At 41.3% G+C, this 20,732-nt stretch overlaps 1 protein-coding gene across 2 annotated transcripts in view; it reads left to right on the top strand.

The window, feature by feature from the left end:
* ripor3 (RIPOR family member 3) overlaps positions 1-20,732 on the top strand; it is a 51,615-nt gene that overhangs the window by 16,515 nt on the left and 14,368 nt on the right. Inside the window, exons 2-8 of one of the 2 annotated variants that reach the window (XM_018702959.2) lie at positions 2,750-2,843; positions 14,582-14,680; positions 17,189-17,344; positions 18,271-18,349; positions 18,544-18,567; positions 18,713-18,766; positions 18,964-19,113. In XM_018702959.2, coding sequence (XP_018558475.1) covers positions 2,812-2,843; positions 14,582-14,680; positions 17,189-17,344; positions 18,271-18,349; positions 18,544-18,567; positions 18,713-18,766; positions 18,964-19,113 — 594 coding nt within the window. In that variant the 5' untranslated portion in view covers positions 2,750-2,811. The remainder of the gene's footprint in view (positions 1-2,749; positions 2,844-14,581; positions 14,681-17,188; positions 17,345-18,270; positions 18,350-18,543; positions 18,568-18,712; positions 18,767-18,963; positions 19,114-20,732) is intronic. The other variant, XM_051074201.1, reaches the window with a different exon arrangement.

Raw genomic sequence — 20,732 nt, 5'->3', positions numbered from 1 at the left:
AAAGCTACAACCGAAGACATTTAAATTTACTATGAATGGAATATGGCTCTGGGACACAAAAATACTAGTGTTTTATTTTCTGTGACAAATCTAGTAAATGTTCTGAGGATCCCAAAGCAGCATGCAGCAACTCTACCTCCTATATATTACGTTTATATACAACCAGGCTGAACCAACTATACCCTCATTGAAAACATGAATAAGTTTGATTTTGTTGGTACATGGTTCACATATTAATACAACACTGTAAATCTTTAGTTTCAGTTTGGAAGCGAAGGTTCAAACTCTGTGTTTTAAATGTTCCTATTTGGATTCGTACAGCACAGTACAGGAGGCAGTACTGGTAAACTCATTTAAATACCGTCGTATATCACAGCTTTAAATCCTAACAAGCTTCCACCCAGTAGTTCAGATGAATCCCAGTCTGCCGAAACAGGACCCTCAGGTATCATATACTACATCTGCTGAGAGCATCTTTCCTTCCAGGTTCTGCTGAATCTATTAGTATCTTAAATCAACAATCTGATGCCTGCAGCACACGGACAGATAAAACCTACAGACCCATTAGACTCGACGCACTCGAGGCAGTCGTTTGTCTGGCAGAGTTGTCTCAGATGAGCTTTCGGTGTGGTACGAAAGAGAGTTACAGTCGACTTTATTACATGAAAAGTATCAGGCTCAGTTCTCAAAGTGACCTCCTGCAGTGTTTGTACAAGTATTCTGGAGAAACACGGTGCACATCCCTGCAGATGTCGGGTACAGATCACTATCCTACAGACGATTTAGAGTCACCAATTAACCTGCATGTCTTCAGACTGTGAGGAGAAGCCAGGAGTAACTCATGCAGACACAGGGAGGACATCCAACTCCACACAGAAAAAAACTAACTTTATATCTGAATATTTGCAGTGAACTGAAAGATGAAATGTTCCTTCATGCATAGAGACAATTCTCCTGCGTCTTAAGTCAAATAAACTATTTCAAAACCCTCTGAGATAAGATGGAAAAATGAGATATTTGGTCGTCACAGGACAGCAATGCTACAAACAGACAGGGATCTTATAGAATATAATCTATTGCTGTAGATTAAACCACCCAACAGCATATAAAGTAGTTAAAATTAGCTCAACCTTTTAATCCTATTTTAATCCAAAAACATCATAAATGGTCATAAAACAGACAGGGATCATTTGACTAGGATCTGAAACTCACTGCAGATTGTTCATACTGGGAGTGAAAGATGGAAGACGGCAAAAATAAATAAAAAAAATCACGTCACATAGTTTGTGTGCGACTGTGTTTGAAAGAGGAAGAGAGAGAGAACCTGTTAAAGTAGTGTTGACAGCAGGGCTAATTGAGGGGAAGACCATGGAGAGACAGTGATTACAAACCCAGAGCTCTCTCTCCTCCTCCTCCTCCTCCTCCTCCTCCTCCTGTCACTCACATCACAGAGAACCACAGATACCCAGAAACAGACCAGAGAAATTAGGAGAGAGAGAGGGAGAAGGAGTGATGGAGAGAGGTGCACAGACTGGGTGATCTCTCTATCTGAGACAGAAACAACAGAGGATGAGATGGATGAGGAGAGAAAGAAAAGGAGGGATTCCCTCTTTCTTTCCTCTCAGCTGTTAAAATAAAAGACAGAAGAGAGACTGAGGCCGAGACAGAAAGAGAGGAATAGATGGTGAATGAGTGAGTCTCATACATGATAATACACAGTTTCTGGATGATTTGACTTAAGAGGGAAGTGGGTTATATCCTTCACTGTACTCTCCCGATCTCAGAGATTCCTACTGTCTGTGTGAGATGATAAAACGTTTAAATCCAGCTCATCTTATGAGTTAAAGTTGAAGACAACTGGACTTCTTTCAGGTTTCTCGAAGACGTTTCACCTCTCTTCTGAAAGGCTTCTTCATTTCAGCCTTTCAGACATGAAACCTGGACGACGGAGAACCGACACAGACATACGTTTAAATCCAACATTTCCACAGACTGTCAGCACTTCACACCACAGGTCACATCCACCCACTCACATGCGTTTATATGGAGCTTGTTCTAAACATAAGTACACACTAACTGTACATCATGAGAGGCAGCTTTGGGATTCAGTATCTCGACCAAGGACACTTCAGGAGGAGCTGGGGTTCAAACCACCGACCTCCTGATTAGTGTGCGACCCCGTGTTTTGTAAACTACCCATCAAATGAATGCTTTTTGTCAACTTTCTGTTGTAAATTTGTTTTCGCTGTTATATTTATAAAAGTTGTTAGTTACTTTTTTATCAGTGCCACAGACAGAAACCTGTTATATGAACCACTTCAGCATCATTTCTCAGTGGATAGAGAAATGAAGCTCTACATTTAGTAACAGCAGCGGAGTCGTCCAGAGGTGGTTCGGTGGTCGGCGGTCATACAACGTGTACAACCGTCACACCACAGACCAGGGTTCACATCCTGTCTGTGGTTAGGTTCAGACAACAGGTTCGGTTACAGTTAGGGAAAGATGGCGCTGCGGTTTAATATGTAAGAAAGTTCACTGTGACTTCAAAACCATATTGTGGTCTCACCCTGTATATGTCTGCTTGACTCATGCACCAACTTTCAATGCAGCAGAGAATAATGGAAGTCTATTGGACCTCTGATGCTAAAGGGTGACCCAGTGACAACTTGGGAATGAGAATGGTTTCATGTTCATCCTTTTCTCTTCAGCAGAAACTCACCAGAATGATCTTTCTCTCTCTTTGTATCAGTGTTGTGTGAAGATGAAGTGACGCCAGCAGAGTCTGAACACAGGGCGACTTCACAGCTGTTGATGTTTCCATCGGAACAAAACTCAACGACAAAGTGAGTGACTTTTCTTTGTGGCTGGTTTCCTGTGAAGCTCAGTGGGCAGAATTAGGGATTAAGGACGGATTCCTTTCAGTTTTATGTGATGTTCCTAACACTGATTTTTTATATTCTAATCATACAAACAAACGCTCAGCTCGCTCTGGTTGGAGCAAGTTAGAGAGACTCAGATCCAACGGGTAACATTAAGATTATGTCTGTGAACGCCTCACACCACAGGATCATCTGGACAGATAATCGGGTCTAGAATCTGGAAGAACCCCGCGGCTGTCGGGACCAAAATCAGCCCAGTTATCTTCTGGTGTGGGTTCATCATAATTCGCTCTTATGAAACCTCATAAACACAAACAGCCTGGATTTTAAGCTTTAGTTATCATGGACATTGCTCACATAGCTCCTCACTCAGCTGTTTATTGATGAACATAATCAGATAAGGATTACGCTCATCAACAGTGCCAGCACACACAGATGTAGACGGTCACGCTGAATCCATACGAGCGTGTTGGAGGAGGCAGATGTTTTTCATCTTTCGTGGAAGGAGATGAGTGTGTACGCGAACATCTAAGTGTTTGCGCAGGGGTTGTGTATGTGTGTGTTGGAAAGTACAGATGTTTGTATCTTTTGAGGACATAGAGAAGCCAGAGGAGGTGAGTGTGTGTGTGTGTGAAGAGCCCAGATGTTTGTATCTCCTCAGGAAAATAGAGATGTACTCTGTGTGTGAAAGAGTTTATGTCAATAGATTTAAGAGATTATGTTACTTTAGAGTCTTTTAATCTTTGCTCTGGCTCGGCCTAAACACACAGGAACCCTGGATATCGCCACATAACACAACACACAGCGGGGAGAGGGGGATGAAGGTGAACGATGGGCAGGGAGAGACGAGTGAGGGCGATCTGCAGAATGAGTTAAAACTGAGAGCAGAGATGGGGGGGAGAAGAGCCAGACGACAGAGAGAGAAAAGAGACTGAGACAAACAGAGTGATGGAGACGGGGGGTAGAGAGAGGAGGACAGGCAGAGATAAAGAAATCTGAGAAAATGGAAAAAGGAGAAGAGAGAGGAGACACGTGATGACCGGCTGAAATGTGAAGCCAGAGAAATGACAACTGAAAAAGACGACTCCTCTCTGTCTCTCTCCTCTCTCCTTTAACCTACATCTTTTTTTTTTACACTATTTCCTGTGGAAGAACTGACAGTTGTCCCTTTTTGCCTGCCACTGTCTCACATCTTATTTAATTACAGCAGAAATAATGTCGGGAAGACTGAGAGCAAAGTTTAGCTCTACCTAAAGCAAGTAAACATGTTGTAGGTCATTTTATTCATTTAAGTAACTCACTCTGTTGTCAGTGTTATTTTATTCATTCGTTATAATTCATCTTATAATTGTTTACATCATACATCAGATTATGTGATGAAGTTAAAATTAGTCTATAACCTATAAGATATAGGAATAAAACACAGTAAAGAGCCGTCTTGTATAATGAGTACTTCTACTTTGGATATATTTGCGTGTTTTGCATGCAGGTACGTAAAAAGCAACTTAACAGCTGAGAATTTGAAAATGTCTGTGCTGACCTTCATTAGTTTAACATTGTGCACGTCAGCGTACGTCCACTAAAGTGCTTGTTTTTGCCTCTGATTGTTATTATAAGTGTCTTTTTGTTTAACCAGAAACATCACTATATATCACTACCAGACTCCACTGACAAAAACAGGAATTTTACCGAGCAGAACGCAGGAGTTCTTAATCTGCTGCTGTTAGTTTACATTAATAAAAGTACCACACAATAACACAAACAAACTGACCGGTTGAGGCAGTGGGATTCCAGCAGCTCCTGCGTTCTGCTCGGTAAAACTGCTGGAAAATAATTAGCATGGCTCTGTCTGAAGGGAACAAAATCCACTGCTATGTCCTCTAAAACTCACAAATTACATCTTGTTTGTTTAACCCGAGCAACAACGAGGCATAAAGATGACTCATTAGAAACAGTCCATCACATAACCCCAATAAAAGAGCAAACTGTCATGTTTACACTTTATTTCATTTATTTGCACACAGGGACACAGGAAAACAACTGGAGGCTTATGAATCACTGCTTTTTGTAACTCAACACTGACATGTTGTGAGCTCTTCTTTCACTGCCCTGGTCTGACAAAACATTCCTCAAATATTCTCTATCAGATTTTCCCATCACCCTGAGGATTGTGCCCCCCATATCCCCCCTCTCTTATTGTCTATCCCTCCCTTCTTCCCCCTCCTAACTAAATCTAAACACTGTCAGAGAGGACTGCTGAAAGCTGGTGTTAACACGACTCCAGTTCAGCGCTAATTCGCTCACTTTAGAACAACAATCGATCAAATGACCTGAAAACAAAACCTCAGTGTGTGGTGAGGACACGAGGGTCTGATTTGGCAAAATCAGTGAACGTTACCAGTCAGACTGGATCATATCACTGCGATGTGTCATCACCAGCTACATATCCGTTGCTCTTGGATGTTTGTTTTGTCTTGCAGCCACTTTCTGAGCATCTCGGGGTTCAGTTCACCTCTAAACACCACGCTGACTCTGTGAGGTGCGGTATATTTATACAGACGTATTTATTCCTTCCCTTTGCCCTCGACCTTTGACCCTCTGATTGTGTTCCAGTTCATAGTGGAGTGATAATTTAATCCTCTCTCCCATCTCTCCCACAAACGTTTCAGCATCACACTTGGCCCCGAGGCGTACCCATGATACTCTGTGAGAAGTACAAAGATAAACAGTAGAAGGCAGTGACGCAACATTAAACTGGATGAAGAAGAAGAAACATGGCCGTCCACACCCTCGTCATTAGTGTTTACAGCCAAATCTCTCTCTCAAAAACTACTAGCTGCTTTGGCTCTTGTTTCTTTCATGACGGAGGTGGTTTGAGTGGGCGACTTTACACCAGGGCGCGAGGTTCATGTCCTGAGTCCTATTTATTTGTCAGGTTTAGGCTACGTAAACGTTTGGTAAAGGTTAGGGAGGGTTTGTTGTTTTGGTCAAACACTGAAAAAACCAATGCATCTTGTCTTGTGCTTCAAGTCAGCGTTGAGATTTTTCACTGTTTTGTCCTTAATCATAAAAATCATTTGAGCTCTGTTATGTTTCAAACTATATTTGCTGATAGAAATTATTTGTAGATAAACATTATTTCCAGAGGAAATAATCATGATCCCGCACAGGTCTCTTTCCGAGAGCCAATCAAACTGAGGAACAACACTAAAAAAAGATGTGATAAAGAAAGACGCCTAAAGTGTTTATACCAGACTGAAATGGCCACAAACACAGGCTGAGTGAAAAGCTACATAGATGAACAGACAGTCCGATGTTAGAGGCAGTCATGGTGACGCATGAAGAAGCTGTACTCTGTAATTTCTCACCTTCACACACTTGGCCAATCACTGCAAGAAGCAGGTGTGTTTGTCAGATTGTCGGTGTCGGAAAGTTAGAAAATTGTTGGACACCAGCTCTTGCTGCAGTTCGGACTGTGTGCGGGTGGAAGATCTGAAAACACTTCACTTTGTTTTAGGCAGTAATGAAAGAAGTATCAGATGTTTTACTCAAGTAAAACTAGAAATATCACAGTGTAGAAATACTCTATTACAAGTTAAAGTCCTGCATTCAAAACTAAAAGCACAAAAGCATCAAACTTTACTTTAAGTACCGAAAGTCAAAGCGTTCATGATGCATAAGGTCCCATCTCAGAATAATAACGTGCAATGGTCACGTAGATGTTTAGATTATTATCAGTCATCAGTACCATCAGGAAGGCATCTGAGGAACTAAAGCCTTAAAGTACATGTAGTGGAGTAAAAGTATTTAGTTACTTTCCATCACTGACAAAAACTTTCTAAACCTCAAATGGACGAATAAAAACACTGACAACACAATAAACTGAACGACTGCAAACACTGTGTATGAAAGCTTTCTGTGTGTGTGTGTGTGTGTGTGTGTGTGTGTATCCAGAACAGCACATATTTCTTCACCCTGGAGGATATGAGTCATCTGTGACCTCTGACCTCTCCACAATGAGCCAATCCTGTTTGAGCTGGCACTGAGCCTGACATAGTGTCAGCAATGATCTAAAACTGGACAAAAACATTTAGGAAGAATCCATTCTGTATTAATTTAAATGAAGATAATTAAAAACCCCCTCCGTCTCTCTCACACACACTTCTCTTCCTTCTCTTGTCTCTTTGATCCAATGATTTATGGCCAATAACTTCACTGGCACGACTCTGAGCTGAGATAGATTTGTTCGTTTGTTGGTCTTAATTCGATAAAAGATGCTCTGTGGATCGTGTTTACTTGGAAATTGGACAAAGTCCCAGAGGAGCGTTTAGAGTAATTTAAAGCTGTCTCCTAGAGATCACAGATGCTCCCTGAGCCAGAGAGGGCTGGAGGAGAAAGATGGGGGCATGAAAAAAGAGGGCAGATGGGAAGTACACAAGACGACAAAAAACAGAGAGTTACAGGAGGGATGAGAGGAGGGGAACAAAGAGGGGAACAAGAAGTACATTTACTCCAGTACTGTGGAATTTTGAGCTACTTGTACTTCACTACATTTATCTGGCTGCTTTTCTAACCCTGACTGTTTTACAGTGAAGATCGCCTCATTGCTGATAACTTACTTACTAAAGCGTTAGATTTTTTTTTTCAATAAAATATGACAACCTTTTATTAATTACACGGAGAATATGATAGCTCTGTTTCACCACACTAATGCTGTAAAAGAGCATTTTATTGTGGTTAAAACTAAACTATCGCTCCTCCCTGTGATTATCAGATTAGCATGTTGGATAAATTATTACAGATCTTTCTGGAAAATGTTTATGAAGATGAAACCGACAGCTGGAGTTACTTGTTACTTCTCAGATCAAGATCTTAAATTGTGAACAAACCCATGTCACAAGTTTATAAAGACAACCAACTGTTTTAGACTAAAGAAGGCTGCATTATTATCCATTAATCTGTAAACAGTAAAAACATGTCATGACATTAAAAAGCTTCTTCCTTTGTCCAAATTCACTGTAAACTACATTTACATTTATATTTGCTGATTTTAATTTCGTCTTCATGAAAAATCTACAGTGTAATTAAAATACAGTCAAACAAAAACTATTAAAAGTTTATACACAAGACAGGAAAGTCTAAAGACGATTACTTTACAAAACAACATAAGAGATGTAATTTAAAGAGAACTCAAAGATCTTTGTGTGCTCATACGTCACCAGTGGCAGCTGAGGTGGGCAGATATAAAAACACCTGAAGAACAACACTTATGTGTTTTTTGTTGAGGATGAATTTCATTCTGTATTTTACTGCTCTCTGTTCTCTGAGTTAAGAAAATGTTTGATAAGATTCAACTGAAGAAGCCTGACTCGTTCTGACACAGATAAAAACTAATCATAAAAAACATGTATTGTTCTGTAAATAACCTCTGTACATGTACTTATTCCTTCCACCTCCTCCTGTTGAAGCTACATGCTCTGTAATTGATCAGCAAAGAAAATCAGTGAATGCAACATGCTCCCTTAAATCACTGAACGTGCGTGACCGAGGCCCCCTGACTTTCCAGGATTTCCCAGGCTTCCAGGGTTCAAGTCCGCCATCACGTACAAACCTGTTTGTTTGATGGCCGAGGCCCCGGCTGCGACCGAGGGAAGGAACTGATCATTACAGAGCCAGAACCGGGCGAACGTGGAAGTAGAAATGAGGCTAATTACGCCGAGCTGGAGGAGAGTGATTACCAGAGAGACCGCAGAACCCACATGTAAAACAGGCTGTCACACCACACCCACAAAAAGACAGGAGAGAGAGAGAGAGAGAGGGGGAAGGAGGAAAATCAGTTCCTTCTGTTTGTGTTTCAACATGGAGGCTTGAACTGTGTGTGTGCGTCTGTGTGTGAATGCAAACATGTAAGTGTGTCCGCTTATGTGCAAATGTGTGTATTCGTGTGTGTGTGTGTGTGTGTGTTTGCCACAGCAGATGATTTACGGGCCCCTCATGAGGGTCTGCTGCATGCTAACAGCTTTGTGGCCGGACCAGACTCTCTCTCACACACACACACACACACACATAAACACAAACACACACTCTTTCACACTCACAGGCCCCAACCTCCCACCTCTTCACCACATGGGACCCCGTAAATCACTTACAGGTCAAGGCTAATTTTTTAAGACCAGATCTCACCCGAGCTTTCCTCCAGACACCCCTCAAAACGCTGTGAACACACACACACACACACACACACACACTTCACCCCCCCTGAATTCTTCATTACTCGAGGAATGTGCCTCCCCCTCCTTGTTTCACATTCGAATCACATTCCAGATATTATTTATTTTCTGTTCTGTACATCAGTAAAAACTGTAATTAGTACGCTTACTTTCCTATTTCTTTTTCCACATCTTGTTCCCGGTCGTTTTCAATCACGGTGAAATGAGAAGCTAACCAAAAGCTACGCCGGCTGCACCCGGTGACCTCCGCACCTCCAGCCAACCAGCAGCTAATTAATCATCTGTGAAATCAGCTGGCAGGGCGCCGGTGTGAATGAAAACAGCAGGATCTTATAAAATATCAGAAAATAAATGAGCAAAATATCAAAGAATACAAATAGTCTTCCCCATGCACAAGAAGAAGAAGAGGAAAAGGATTAGTAGTTTGAAAGATGACTGGAAAGAAAAGAGGTGGAGGTTGCAGGAACAGCTGACTGCACAGAATCACCTCTGAAAGTTTCCTTTGTTTTAATCGAGACCAAAAACCCAGAGCCTGACGTTGTTTTACTGGCCAGAAGTTAAAGGATTTCTCTGGTTTATTCTCACCAATGCCACTGGATCTTATTCTTGCAGCCTTGGTTTGGCCATTGTTTCTGCTGGTTGTGATTACATATTACACAGTAATTGTACACTGGTTCAGTGTACAGTATGCCTACTGTGAGAGAAACATTGCTGAGTTATTCAACATGGAGCAACGTTAGAATTGGCATTTGCTCATAACTGTGGTAACTATCTGGGCGACACACCAGACAAAACTATACCAGCAGAAAGAATGAATGCACTCTGAGGAAAAGTCATAAAAACACTTTACTGCTTCACACTCTGCAAAGAAGATCTGCTGCCGTCAGACGAAGGGATCCACCTGGATACAAGCTTGCAGAGTACACCTGGTACTTGGATCAAGTTCTCCAGAGTTTGTTCAGGATGTGACCAAGGACATCTCCTCTTGTTCTTGGTGATTACTGTGTTCACACCTGCCCAAATGAATCACACCAAAAACAAACCAGAGTCCAACCAGAGTTTAACCAGACTTACAACAGACTGAGCTCCAGAGTGTAATCTTCTGAAAACACCACGCTTACCATCACAGATTCATCAAGTTACATCACCAACTACAGGTCCGGCTCCATGCTACTGCGTTATGTTATCACGTGAACTTTTTTAAAATGCAAAAGGAAAAGTTTTCAGTTCTTAGCAAAACTATTGTTTCGGATTCATCCGTACTGATCATCTGTAAGTTAAAGATCAGGATTTCTCCTCTGTCACAAACACCTGAACAAGTTTCTCACCAAACGATCAAACAGTAGTCAGGACATTTCAGTCTGGACCAAAGTGGCCTCACGTTGCCTTCAAATCTGTCAAAGTCAGACCTTACAAAGCTTCACAGCTTGAACATTTCATAACTGTCCCTCATTGCACAGGAATTTAAAGGGACTTTATCATAGTGACACAAACTAAAATGCCTTAATTCCAAGGCCTGGATCTGGTCTTTCCATCTGTGTATAAAGACCAGACTTTAACTTCTCCTGAATGGACTTGAGACTTGGACTGAACCTAAACAAAGTCACGTGAAACACCGAGGCACATCGTGGAACCTGAACCTGATGTCGCTCTCGTTTCACAAATGTTTGTGATTCTCTGGAACAAAACACTTTTTGATCACTGTGATTTATAATTCAAGCAGCTGGAGTTTCTTCAGTGAAATCATTTTGAGAGAAATATCAAAGTGTGATGCTCATGTTTCAGAAGAGGATTCAAAATATAAATGATTCTATCACTGACATCCCTCTCACATATTCCTGCTTTCTCTCCCTCGCTGCAGCCACGTTATTCTCACTCTGTTTCTGCTCCATTTCTCTTTTTCCTACCGTCTCTGTCTCAGTGTAAACAGCTGAGGCCTCTGTATTCGTCAACATCCAACAACGTCAGCTGTGCATGTATGTGTGTGTGACCCTGAGCCTCCTTTTAAAACAGCTCATTTACAGGAGTAGAGGGTGTGTCAGGATTTTAAACATTGTTAGGGGGGATTTCGTGTGAATGTTTCCCTGATTTTTTTCTCCCACAGATGTTCAGTTATTTCTCTCCTTCTTGTAATTTTACTTTTCCTCAATCCACAACGTCCAATCAATATTATTTTTCCTGCTTTGTTTGTGTTTTTTTATTCTTTACTATCACGCTAACAACCACAACTCTCCTCCCTCCCTCAGTCAGTCTCTCAGCTTCATGGCCACATGTGGTGGTGATTCACTGGATCAGAGGAAATCCCCCAAATTCCTCTGAGCAAACACAAAGTTACGGAAAAATCTGACACTCTGTTGTTTTTTGGGGGGGTGGGGGGTAAAGCAGGTGTAACTCGCAAAAATTTGAATTTAAAGCAACAAAATGTAATTTTTGCTGAGCGGCAGCGCCCCCTGCAGCCACGAGTGGTAATTAATTCTCTCAGAGCCTGAGTGGTTGAGAGGTTTTCATGTACAGAAAACAAAGCCTATTCATCTCTGAAACACAGCCGAGTGGTGTATATTACCCATGATCCCCAGCTTCTGGAGCAGGAAGTGCTGTGGCTGTAACAAACACACCAAACGCTGTTTCTACTTCTTGATATTTCCGTCAGTTTCCAGGCTGGATATCAGAGATGAACGCTGGTTTTTAATGACTTCTCTTTTTAACTGATCTACAGTTCAGCCTTACTCTGAACTCTCTGGGCCTGATTCCAGCAGTTTAAGCTGCTGACTGTCACTCAGTTACAGGGAGATAATAACAACAAAGAGACAGACAGAGGCTTCATTCTCCCTGTTACAACTCAGTGAATCATCACAATAACTCTGAAGTTCTGCAGTTTCAGTTTCTTTCTGCAAACTCAAACTTTCAGAGGTTTTTGTTGCTGCTATGAAGACATGATTCTCATGTGCTGAGGGTAAAACAAGACAAATATGTGATGGGATAGACTGAAACAGCTGAAGCTTCTTGCAGGTGATTTTGTGCGCTGACATGTTGAGACTGACGGAGCAGACAGGTGGAGATGGATGTTATCGGTGTCTGCAGAAATAGACTTTATGCTTATTTGATAGTTGACGTGTATCACATTCCTCACATCACTTGTTACAGCTGGTCGACGTGGCGTTCGGCCAGGACGAATGCTCTCGGCTAAACACGACCAAGCTGATCCCCTGAGGTTAAAACTCGTACTCAGCATTTGTTTATCAGGCTATAATAAGAAATACACACTCGTCATGGTTTTACATATATACAGTATCTCTCTATAAAAAGCTGGCACAGTATTCCTCCTACCAGAGCCACTCATGTAAATTCTTTTCCAAACTACATGAATGCATCTCTCCAGGTAAAGAACTTCCTGTTGTCACATACATCCAAGGAGGTTTGGTTTAATCTTTAATAATGCATTGTATTTTATAACTATATCTTTTCAAGTAATTTTGTAAAGGAACCAGTGCTGTATCTGTCAGATAAATGTAGTGGGGTAAAAAGCACTAAATGTAGAGTAGAAATATACAGATAAAGTACAAGTACCTCAGTATTGTGCTTTGATACAGACGTCCAGTCAAGTCAATTTTATTGCCCAAAATCATAAATTTCCCTCAAAGGGAAGCGTACGATACGACACCATCCTCTGTCCTTCATCTTCTCTCTCTGTTTTCCACGACTACTGACAATCAACAGAATTAAATCGACAGACTCTTATGAGACTCTCTGACCTTCAGGTTTGCCATGAAGAAAGATTTTGAAATAATAACACTTAAATATGTTTATCCCCATGAAACTAAAACTACTTGACCTACTGTGCAGTAAGAAACCAAGTGTGTGTGTGTGTGTGTGTGTGGAGCAGTAGAAGTGCTTACTTGGCTAACTTTGGTTCAGACCTGGTTTCTCCATCCCTTCGTGTGTTATGTGTGGTTGCCTGGCGACGGTGTTGGTTTTGGCATCAGGACCAGAGTGTGTTTTACATTCTGGGTCAGGACTCCTAACTGGGTTACTCTGAACTACTTATACTGGCGGCATCTTTTCAGCCATAGTAGCAGCCAGTAGTAGCAGGCTCAAATCCTGAGGGAGCGGGCGAGTGACCTTTAGCAAGACGACAAATACACACAACGAATACACACCAACTCAGCTTTTAACTTGAAAACCTGAAGAAAATCACCAAAAATTAAACAAGAAAAGGAAACAGAACAGGAGGAAATTCTGCACATTTGTGATGTTTAGCAACACATCATCAACAGTCAGCAAGGATTAGACGCTGAGTGAACAAGTTTGGACTGTGATTAATCTTTTCCCCCTCGTTACATCAGACTGAACTCGTTTAAAAGAAATCAGCTGATGACCATGAAGACAACAAGAAGACTGATGTTGTTGTTTTAGCTTCAACCAAACTCTGTGTTCACAGCAACCACATGAAAGTCTCTGAGCAGATGGCATCCAGACTGCGTGTGTGTGTCCCGTGTGTGTGTGTGTGTGAGGGCGCCACACACACTAACACACAGGATTTTTCTGTGGAGCTGGAGCTTGTTTACCTGTGTATGAAAACTAAACAGGGTCTGATTTATTTACAGTATAAACCAGCTCTTCTCTGACCTTTTTACTCTGTGCCACACTTGGTTGTTTTTCTTTTCTCCTAACTGTCATGGAGGAATGCTTTTGTGCTTTACTTTCCTGTAGAATAATCCTGTTTTATCTGAATCAAATTTCTAATTTAGCAGCTTTTTGAGGCAGTTAACCTAAAGAAACCTGTATCATCTCAGACTCTTAAAAAAACGCGGTAGATGTTGAAATCATCGTGAAGATAAAGTCCACACCTGCAACACCTTCAACCCTCAGATTAAAACTTTGAGCTACACACAAACTCCAAACTCATAACTCCAAATATATAACTGCCCTCCATCTGTACACCAGTGTGTGCACATATTTGTGTGTCTGTTTCAAGATGTTCCTGTTTTCTTTTTTTAAAATGTTTCCCAGAGAAGCTGGTGCTCTGTTTCCTGTTTGTGGACTGTCTGAGAGTAAGGGTGGTCTTGTTGATATAAGTGTTTGCATGTGTGTGATGAGCAGAAGTGAACACGAACAACAAGGTGAAACAGGACAATAAAGTCGATGACGTTAGAAATAAAAAAACAACAACACACGACAGAGTATTGAAGTTTTACGCTCTTGGCTTCAGCAGCAGCTCTCGTCAACAACAAATATCAGAATAAAGAGTGAACAGCCTGAACTGGGACCCTGTCTCCTAACATTTACAAACACTTACAACTAAGATTTTTCCTAATTAAGTTACATTACACAGGTGTAATTTCCAGGAGACCAGGTTGCAGGAACTGGTGGCAGAATTTATGTGACTGAATTCCTCATCATCTGATCGTACTGAATTTGACTGAATTGGAAACAGGAACTTGGTTTGTTTAACGTCTGTCTCTGTCTCCTCAGGATGTCGGTGAAGCTGCGATTCGACTCCCCCTCAGATGGAGGCTTGGTCCACAGGAGCCGCTCCTTCACTGGGTTCAGCTCTCTGAATGGACGACGACGGTGAGCGACACGCTGTTACAGCCAATGGGAACGCAAATAACACTGAACCACTCATTTACTTTAAATTAATAATTAAATCAGCCTTTGTATTTAAGTCATCATCTCCTACTCAGGACGTCCCACAGCTCTGCTAACTGGCTGATAACTGGCTGACACAAATTTTACTTGATTCATGTGGTTTTAACTTGATTTAGATAATCATGTAAGTAGGTATAGATAAGTATAGTACGGGTACAACATTTATGGTTTTACACCCTAACACACACGTAGCCCATGATGCACCACTTGGTCATCATCACAGTGGGCTGGGCTGACAAGTAGCTTGTTCATTAGCAAACTCTGTAATTAAGAAACCTGCTCTTTCTCCCACATTTATGTGCCAAGCAGCACTATGTTTTTGTTTGTATCTGAAACCCTGGAGGACAAAGAGAGACCCCAGAGAGGACGACAGTGACCCTCTCCTCCACAGACATGTCCTAACATCCTAAACCACCACTGCACTTTTTTTATCTTTTTATTTGACCAAAAAAATACTGCACAACTACCAGGGCGAATTTTGAATGACAGCGAAATGACACAAGCGACACGTGAGAAATGATGCTGTTCAATGGGTAAAATGGCCGACAAAACACAGTATAAACTACAACTTCATGGACTGCTGTTATCAGACTTCTACCCACTCTATTTCAGGCAGATTTCCATCTGTCCCACACTATTAAATGCACCTAAACCCAACACTAACACAGGTACAGACTCTGTAAGGCATCCTGCAGCCCAGCAGGGGGCGATGCAGGGAGCAGTGGCATCCACTGCTAACATTGCTAATGCTGCAACAGCTAGCCACTTGTTTAACTGTGGCTTTCTTAGTCACACGTCTGGTAATAATTTTGCAATTCATGCAATAAGTATTTTAATCCGTGCAAGTCCAAACCTTTCCAGTGCCAAACCCAACTACTGCTGTCTAAACCAACAAAACAAAAGCTCGTCAGGCATCTTGTGAGGAATTATTTCCCAGCGGAGATCTCCATTTAATCCCATAACAGTCAGCATGACTGACAGGAGGCAGAAAATGAATCTCAGTGAAATTACAGTTAGAAACTTTGAAGAGATTCGACTGTAATAGATTGTGACTGTGTGGAAGTTGTTTTTCATTTTGCGAAACAATAAAATGAGAAAAAATAAAATCTGTTATTGTCCTTTAAGATTGAAATCACAGCAACCTAAAGTGTCTTGTGTTGTGTGGAGGGAAATCCCTTCACCCTCAGACAAGCCTGTTCCTCATTGATGGGCAGACAGTGAACGCACCACCGCAGACTTTAGGGTGTTATTTGCTGAATCAACGAACTCACAGACGTCAAACTGTCAGTCCCACGAGAGAGAGAGAGAAAGGACAAAATGTCATGTTTAAAAAAAGGAATGTACTTCCTGTGTGTTTGAGAGGAAGGACACACACTCTACACACACATACAGACACGTTTCTCCATCTTAAACACACACACACACTATCTATTCATTCCTGAGGGTCTCCCATTACTCTTCATTATGACACGACCCGGCCATAAACATGACATAAACACGCCACACACACTCAGACAGGGACGAGGAATATCACACACCATGAAAACTGTTTTATAGCCGAGTCCGATAATTACAGAGGACGTCTTCTAAATATGAGTAAGCTTCATTCTGTGAGGAATATGGATGATAAAACACTATGAATATGAAATCCTGTTTCATTACATCTTAGAGTCAATGTACTGATCCAAAAACAGTTTGATTCTCACTGTATGTTTGTGTTTTTATGAGGTTATAGTCGCTGTGAAACAATGGATTGGTACTGGGGTTAATACTGACCTAATTAAAGCAACAGTATGTAACTTTTGCTGAGCAGCAGCGGCCTCTGCAGCCAAACGAGGGAATTACAGGACAATGGCACTTTGAAGTCTACTGGGCTCCTAAAAGCTAACAGCTCACGCACAGTAAATAAAGTCTATAAATCACTCAGGCAACAAAAATAAAACCATCATCTCAGTACAAACCAGTGATCACGCTGTCCACTCACATCAAGTTAGTATTTGGCTAATTTCATTGACTGAAAACAAGCAGTTGTAGGCTAAAATATGCTGTAGATGCTAAGAGCTAGCTTTAAACAGACAGATTGACTGATGTTATTAAAGAGCCACAAAGTTCACAGAGGGAGGAGGAGGTATGGATGGACGTATGGGTCAATAAACTGTGAGACTTTGCCATTTGAGACCACTCTTCATTTCAGTCAGCGGTTTCTTTTAACTGTGCCCTGGTCGTTCCCTAACCTCAACAAAGTAATAATTCTCATCCTAACCATACTTTAATTCGGACCAAAACCAATTCATGGTTAGGTTTAGAGCAACCAAGTAAATCCAGAAAAAAAATCTCAATTCAATCCTGAGAGTAAAACCTCTTTTGTTCCTCGCTATTAGATAATAAGTGGAGAATTTCTCACTCTGTGTCTTATTCTCTGTTTTTCAGGCCGTCCTCTGCTCGTAACTCTCTCCGCTCCAAAGCCATGACAGGGAGTAAATCTCCCAGGATGCACCTGTCTCCCAGCAGAGGGGGAGGGGGTGTGTGGTCTCTGCAGCCAGAGCAGGTCGACAGGGTTTTCCAGGCACTACGCAAAGGACTCAAGTACGTACACCAGCAGGGAATTTACAAGTTTCTGCAACAGCTGCTCAGGTTGTTTAACTGCAACTGTCACTCAGTCAACACAAGAGGATTTCTAATGAGTCATTTTAATTTCAGAAGCTAATTTGCAAAATATACAACAGCTGAGTTTTGAGGGTGAACAATAACAATCTCCACATGTCACATAAATCAGAAAAATATGAGCTATCCTGCTATAATTAGGAAGAACTTGAAGTATTAAAGTACCAGTATCACCATGTAAAAATACTCTATTACAAGTAAAGAGCCCGTCTTTAAAAATCCTACTTGAGTAAAAGTACAAGTATCATCAGCAAAATGTACTTTAAGTATCAAAAGTAGAAATGCTCATTCTGCAGAAAATGGCCACTTTACATATAGTTAGTTTAGTCCAGTGGTTCCCAAACTAGGGGCCGTGCCCCTCCAAAGGGTCACAGGATAAATCTGAGCGGTCATGGTATTGAAGTAAGAAAAAAAAAAAAGGTTTGGATACAAAACTTTTGCACTTTTCTCTAATCTTTGCTGTGTTTTGTTGAAAATTGAGAAAATGTAAATTTCTAAGTTATTTAAATGACAGTTTAGAGTGAAAATGTCTCACAGACAACATCTGACACATGACAAAAAGACCCAAATGTGTTTTGTAAAGGGATCACAAGTCAAAAAAAGTTGAGTTTCTAGTCTTTAACTATGCAGTTTGTGATCTTATCTTATAAATAATAAGTGACCACAGCTGTCAAATAAATGTAATGGAGTAAAAGGTGTAATATATATCTCTGAAATGCAGTGAGGCAGAAGTAGAAATACTAAATCAAAGTCAGATTTGTACTTACAGTAATTTACCATAAAGCTGCAGCTCTGCTTCAAATGTTATAAAGTTCACACATGCTGTTGATGTTGATGTGACTGTGCAGGGAGTACCTGGAGGGTCACCAGGCGGAGATGGACTTCCTGTCGTCACAGCAGAGAGAGACCAAGAGAAACTCCAGACTGGTGAGGAGAGAGGGAGAGAGAGAGAGAGAGGGGAGAGAGGGAGAGAGAGGGGGAGGGAGGGGGAGAGAGAGAGGGAGGGAGGGAGGGAGGGGAGGGAGGGAGAGAGAGGGGGAGAGGGGAGGGTCAGTTCAAAATATACAGAGGATGGTTTGATTTGTTTTTAATTGATGATGATGCCTTTTCTCTGTTTCCAGGCTTTTCTCTATGATCTGGAAAAGGTACCTATTTTCTTTCTGTCAAGCTGAAACACACTTTGATCTTTCACATGGATCAATATATTAATTACCAATAATATACCAATATATATAACTGTAAAAAAGAAATTAGAGGCTAAAACTATCTTTTTTTTTTTTGCTTTCACAGGAGATCAGAGCGCTGGAGAGATACATACGACGATTAGAGTTTCAAATCAGCAAGGTAAAAAGAAATGATTTTTAGACTGATGTCTCTGGGTTTGGGTTCAGTTGATGACAATGGGCAGATACTTCTGTATCTCATCTATAACAAAAGCATCAGTTTGGGAAAAAAAAGATGGGTGAAATGTGATTTCACTGGAGCTGCAGAGCAAAGGGAAATAAGTGAATTCTTGTCTTTCCTGTGTCTGGTGTCTGCAGGTGGAGGAGCTGTATGAGACATATTGTATCCAGTGGAGGCTGTGTCAGGGAGCGGTCAACATGAAAAGAGCCTTCTCGCTGTCCCCGTCCACCAGAGCCTCCAGAGAGAGTCTGCTGGAGCTCAACCGCAACCACAGACACAGCCTGCAGGTACTGCAGGGATCAGAGTGTGTGACAGTGGTTTTACACGCATGTTTGAAGGGACTGCAGACGTGTTATCAGACTCCGTTTAGCATTTTAGAAACAAGATTATATAACTATTTCACCTTAAAATATCAGCTTCAGAGTCACTGTGATGGTTCTCCCTCTAACTGAGTGATCATCAGCAAGTTCCAGAGTAACACTGAACTGTAGATCAGTTAAAAAGACTCTGATATCCAGCCTGGAAACTGAGTTTGGTGTTTGTTACAGCCACAGCACTTCCTGCTCCAGATGCTGGGGGACGTCACTTCATGATGCATCCAGACTGACGCTGCTGAGATACTTAAACTTTTAAAAGAAGGCACAGTCAGTCATAGATTCGTTGTGCATCTAAACCAGATCCCAGTCAAATGAATTCTTTTGTTTTGGAACTAACATTAAGTCAATAAACCGTATTTTCTGTTGAGCACAGAACATATTTAATTTCATTTGCAGTGTGTTTCTGCTGCAGTCAAATGAATCTGGACTCAGTGTTGTGCCACAGTCTGACCATGTGTGCAGGAGACTGAGGTCACAGACGGCTGAAGCACAACTAAACACGGTCACACATGAAATCATCAACACTATGATGTATGATGCAAAAAAAAAACAAAAAAAACTGACGACCATTTTGCTTTGTGCTCAAATGTTTTAACCCAGTTTCAGCAGCTGTTAAAAAGTTCATGAAATGCCATAATAACCTCCATCAGCATTTCTAGGACTTAAAGTCATAAAAAATATATTTTATAGTCATTACACTAACTTCAATGGCCTTTCCAAGTAGCATCTGTCTAACACACGACATGATTAAGTGATTAACAGGTCAGAGTGTTTTTTATTTTCCTGCTGCAAACAACATCCAGAGCCTCAACCAGGACTCAGGCTCATTTCACTTTTAATAAAGCTCATTCAAACTCTACATTAGTTTCTCTTTATCAGTGTAAAGCAGAGAGATGTTTAGAAAGAGGGGAGTAATGAGAGTCATCAGCTGATCAGAAATAATTGCTGACTAACACTTTACATATTTTATTCATTTAAAAAAAGGAAACATCCCTCCACATACTGGACTGTAAATAATGAAAATCAAGCATGTGTTAATCCTGGGCAGGCTGGCTGATGAAAAACTCAATGCAGTGATTGATGCATGGAGTGGAAACACTGTGTAAACTGGGCCGCAGCCACCAACACTTTTGGCAAACAAGAATCTGAACAAATACTTGGATTAAAATTGATAGAAAATAGTTGTTGTGTAGGAACGCAGCAGAACAATTTCATTACCACAGAGAGAGAGAGAGAGAGAGAGAGAGAGAGAGAACAAAGTTGAGAGCAGATTCTGAATTATCAGAAAAAATTGTTAGGAGAGCTGTAATTGAAACGCTCTCAGACCAAAAGTGGCGACCACTTATCCGTCATCTCCTCGGAGCAGAGGGCCCACACTCGCCTCTGACGGTCATAACGCTGCCAAATGAAATAATCTGCCGTGTGAGTGATGGTCCCAGAGTGATTTTTCTGTTTGCAGCCGCAGGCTAAGGGTCATTAGCAGACAACTGAAGACTCATTCATACCCTCTGTCTGTCTGTCTGTCCATC

This window comes from Lates calcarifer, linkage group LG12 (assembly GCF_001640805.2).
Source record: "Lates calcarifer isolate ASB-BC8 linkage group LG12, TLL_Latcal_v3, whole genome shotgun sequence".
NCBI classification, from domain to species: domain Eukaryota; kingdom Metazoa; phylum Chordata; class Actinopteri; family Centropomidae; genus Lates; species Lates calcarifer.
The sequence above is the reverse complement of the archived record's forward strand: the minus strand, read 5'-3'. Positions and strand labels throughout refer to the sequence as shown.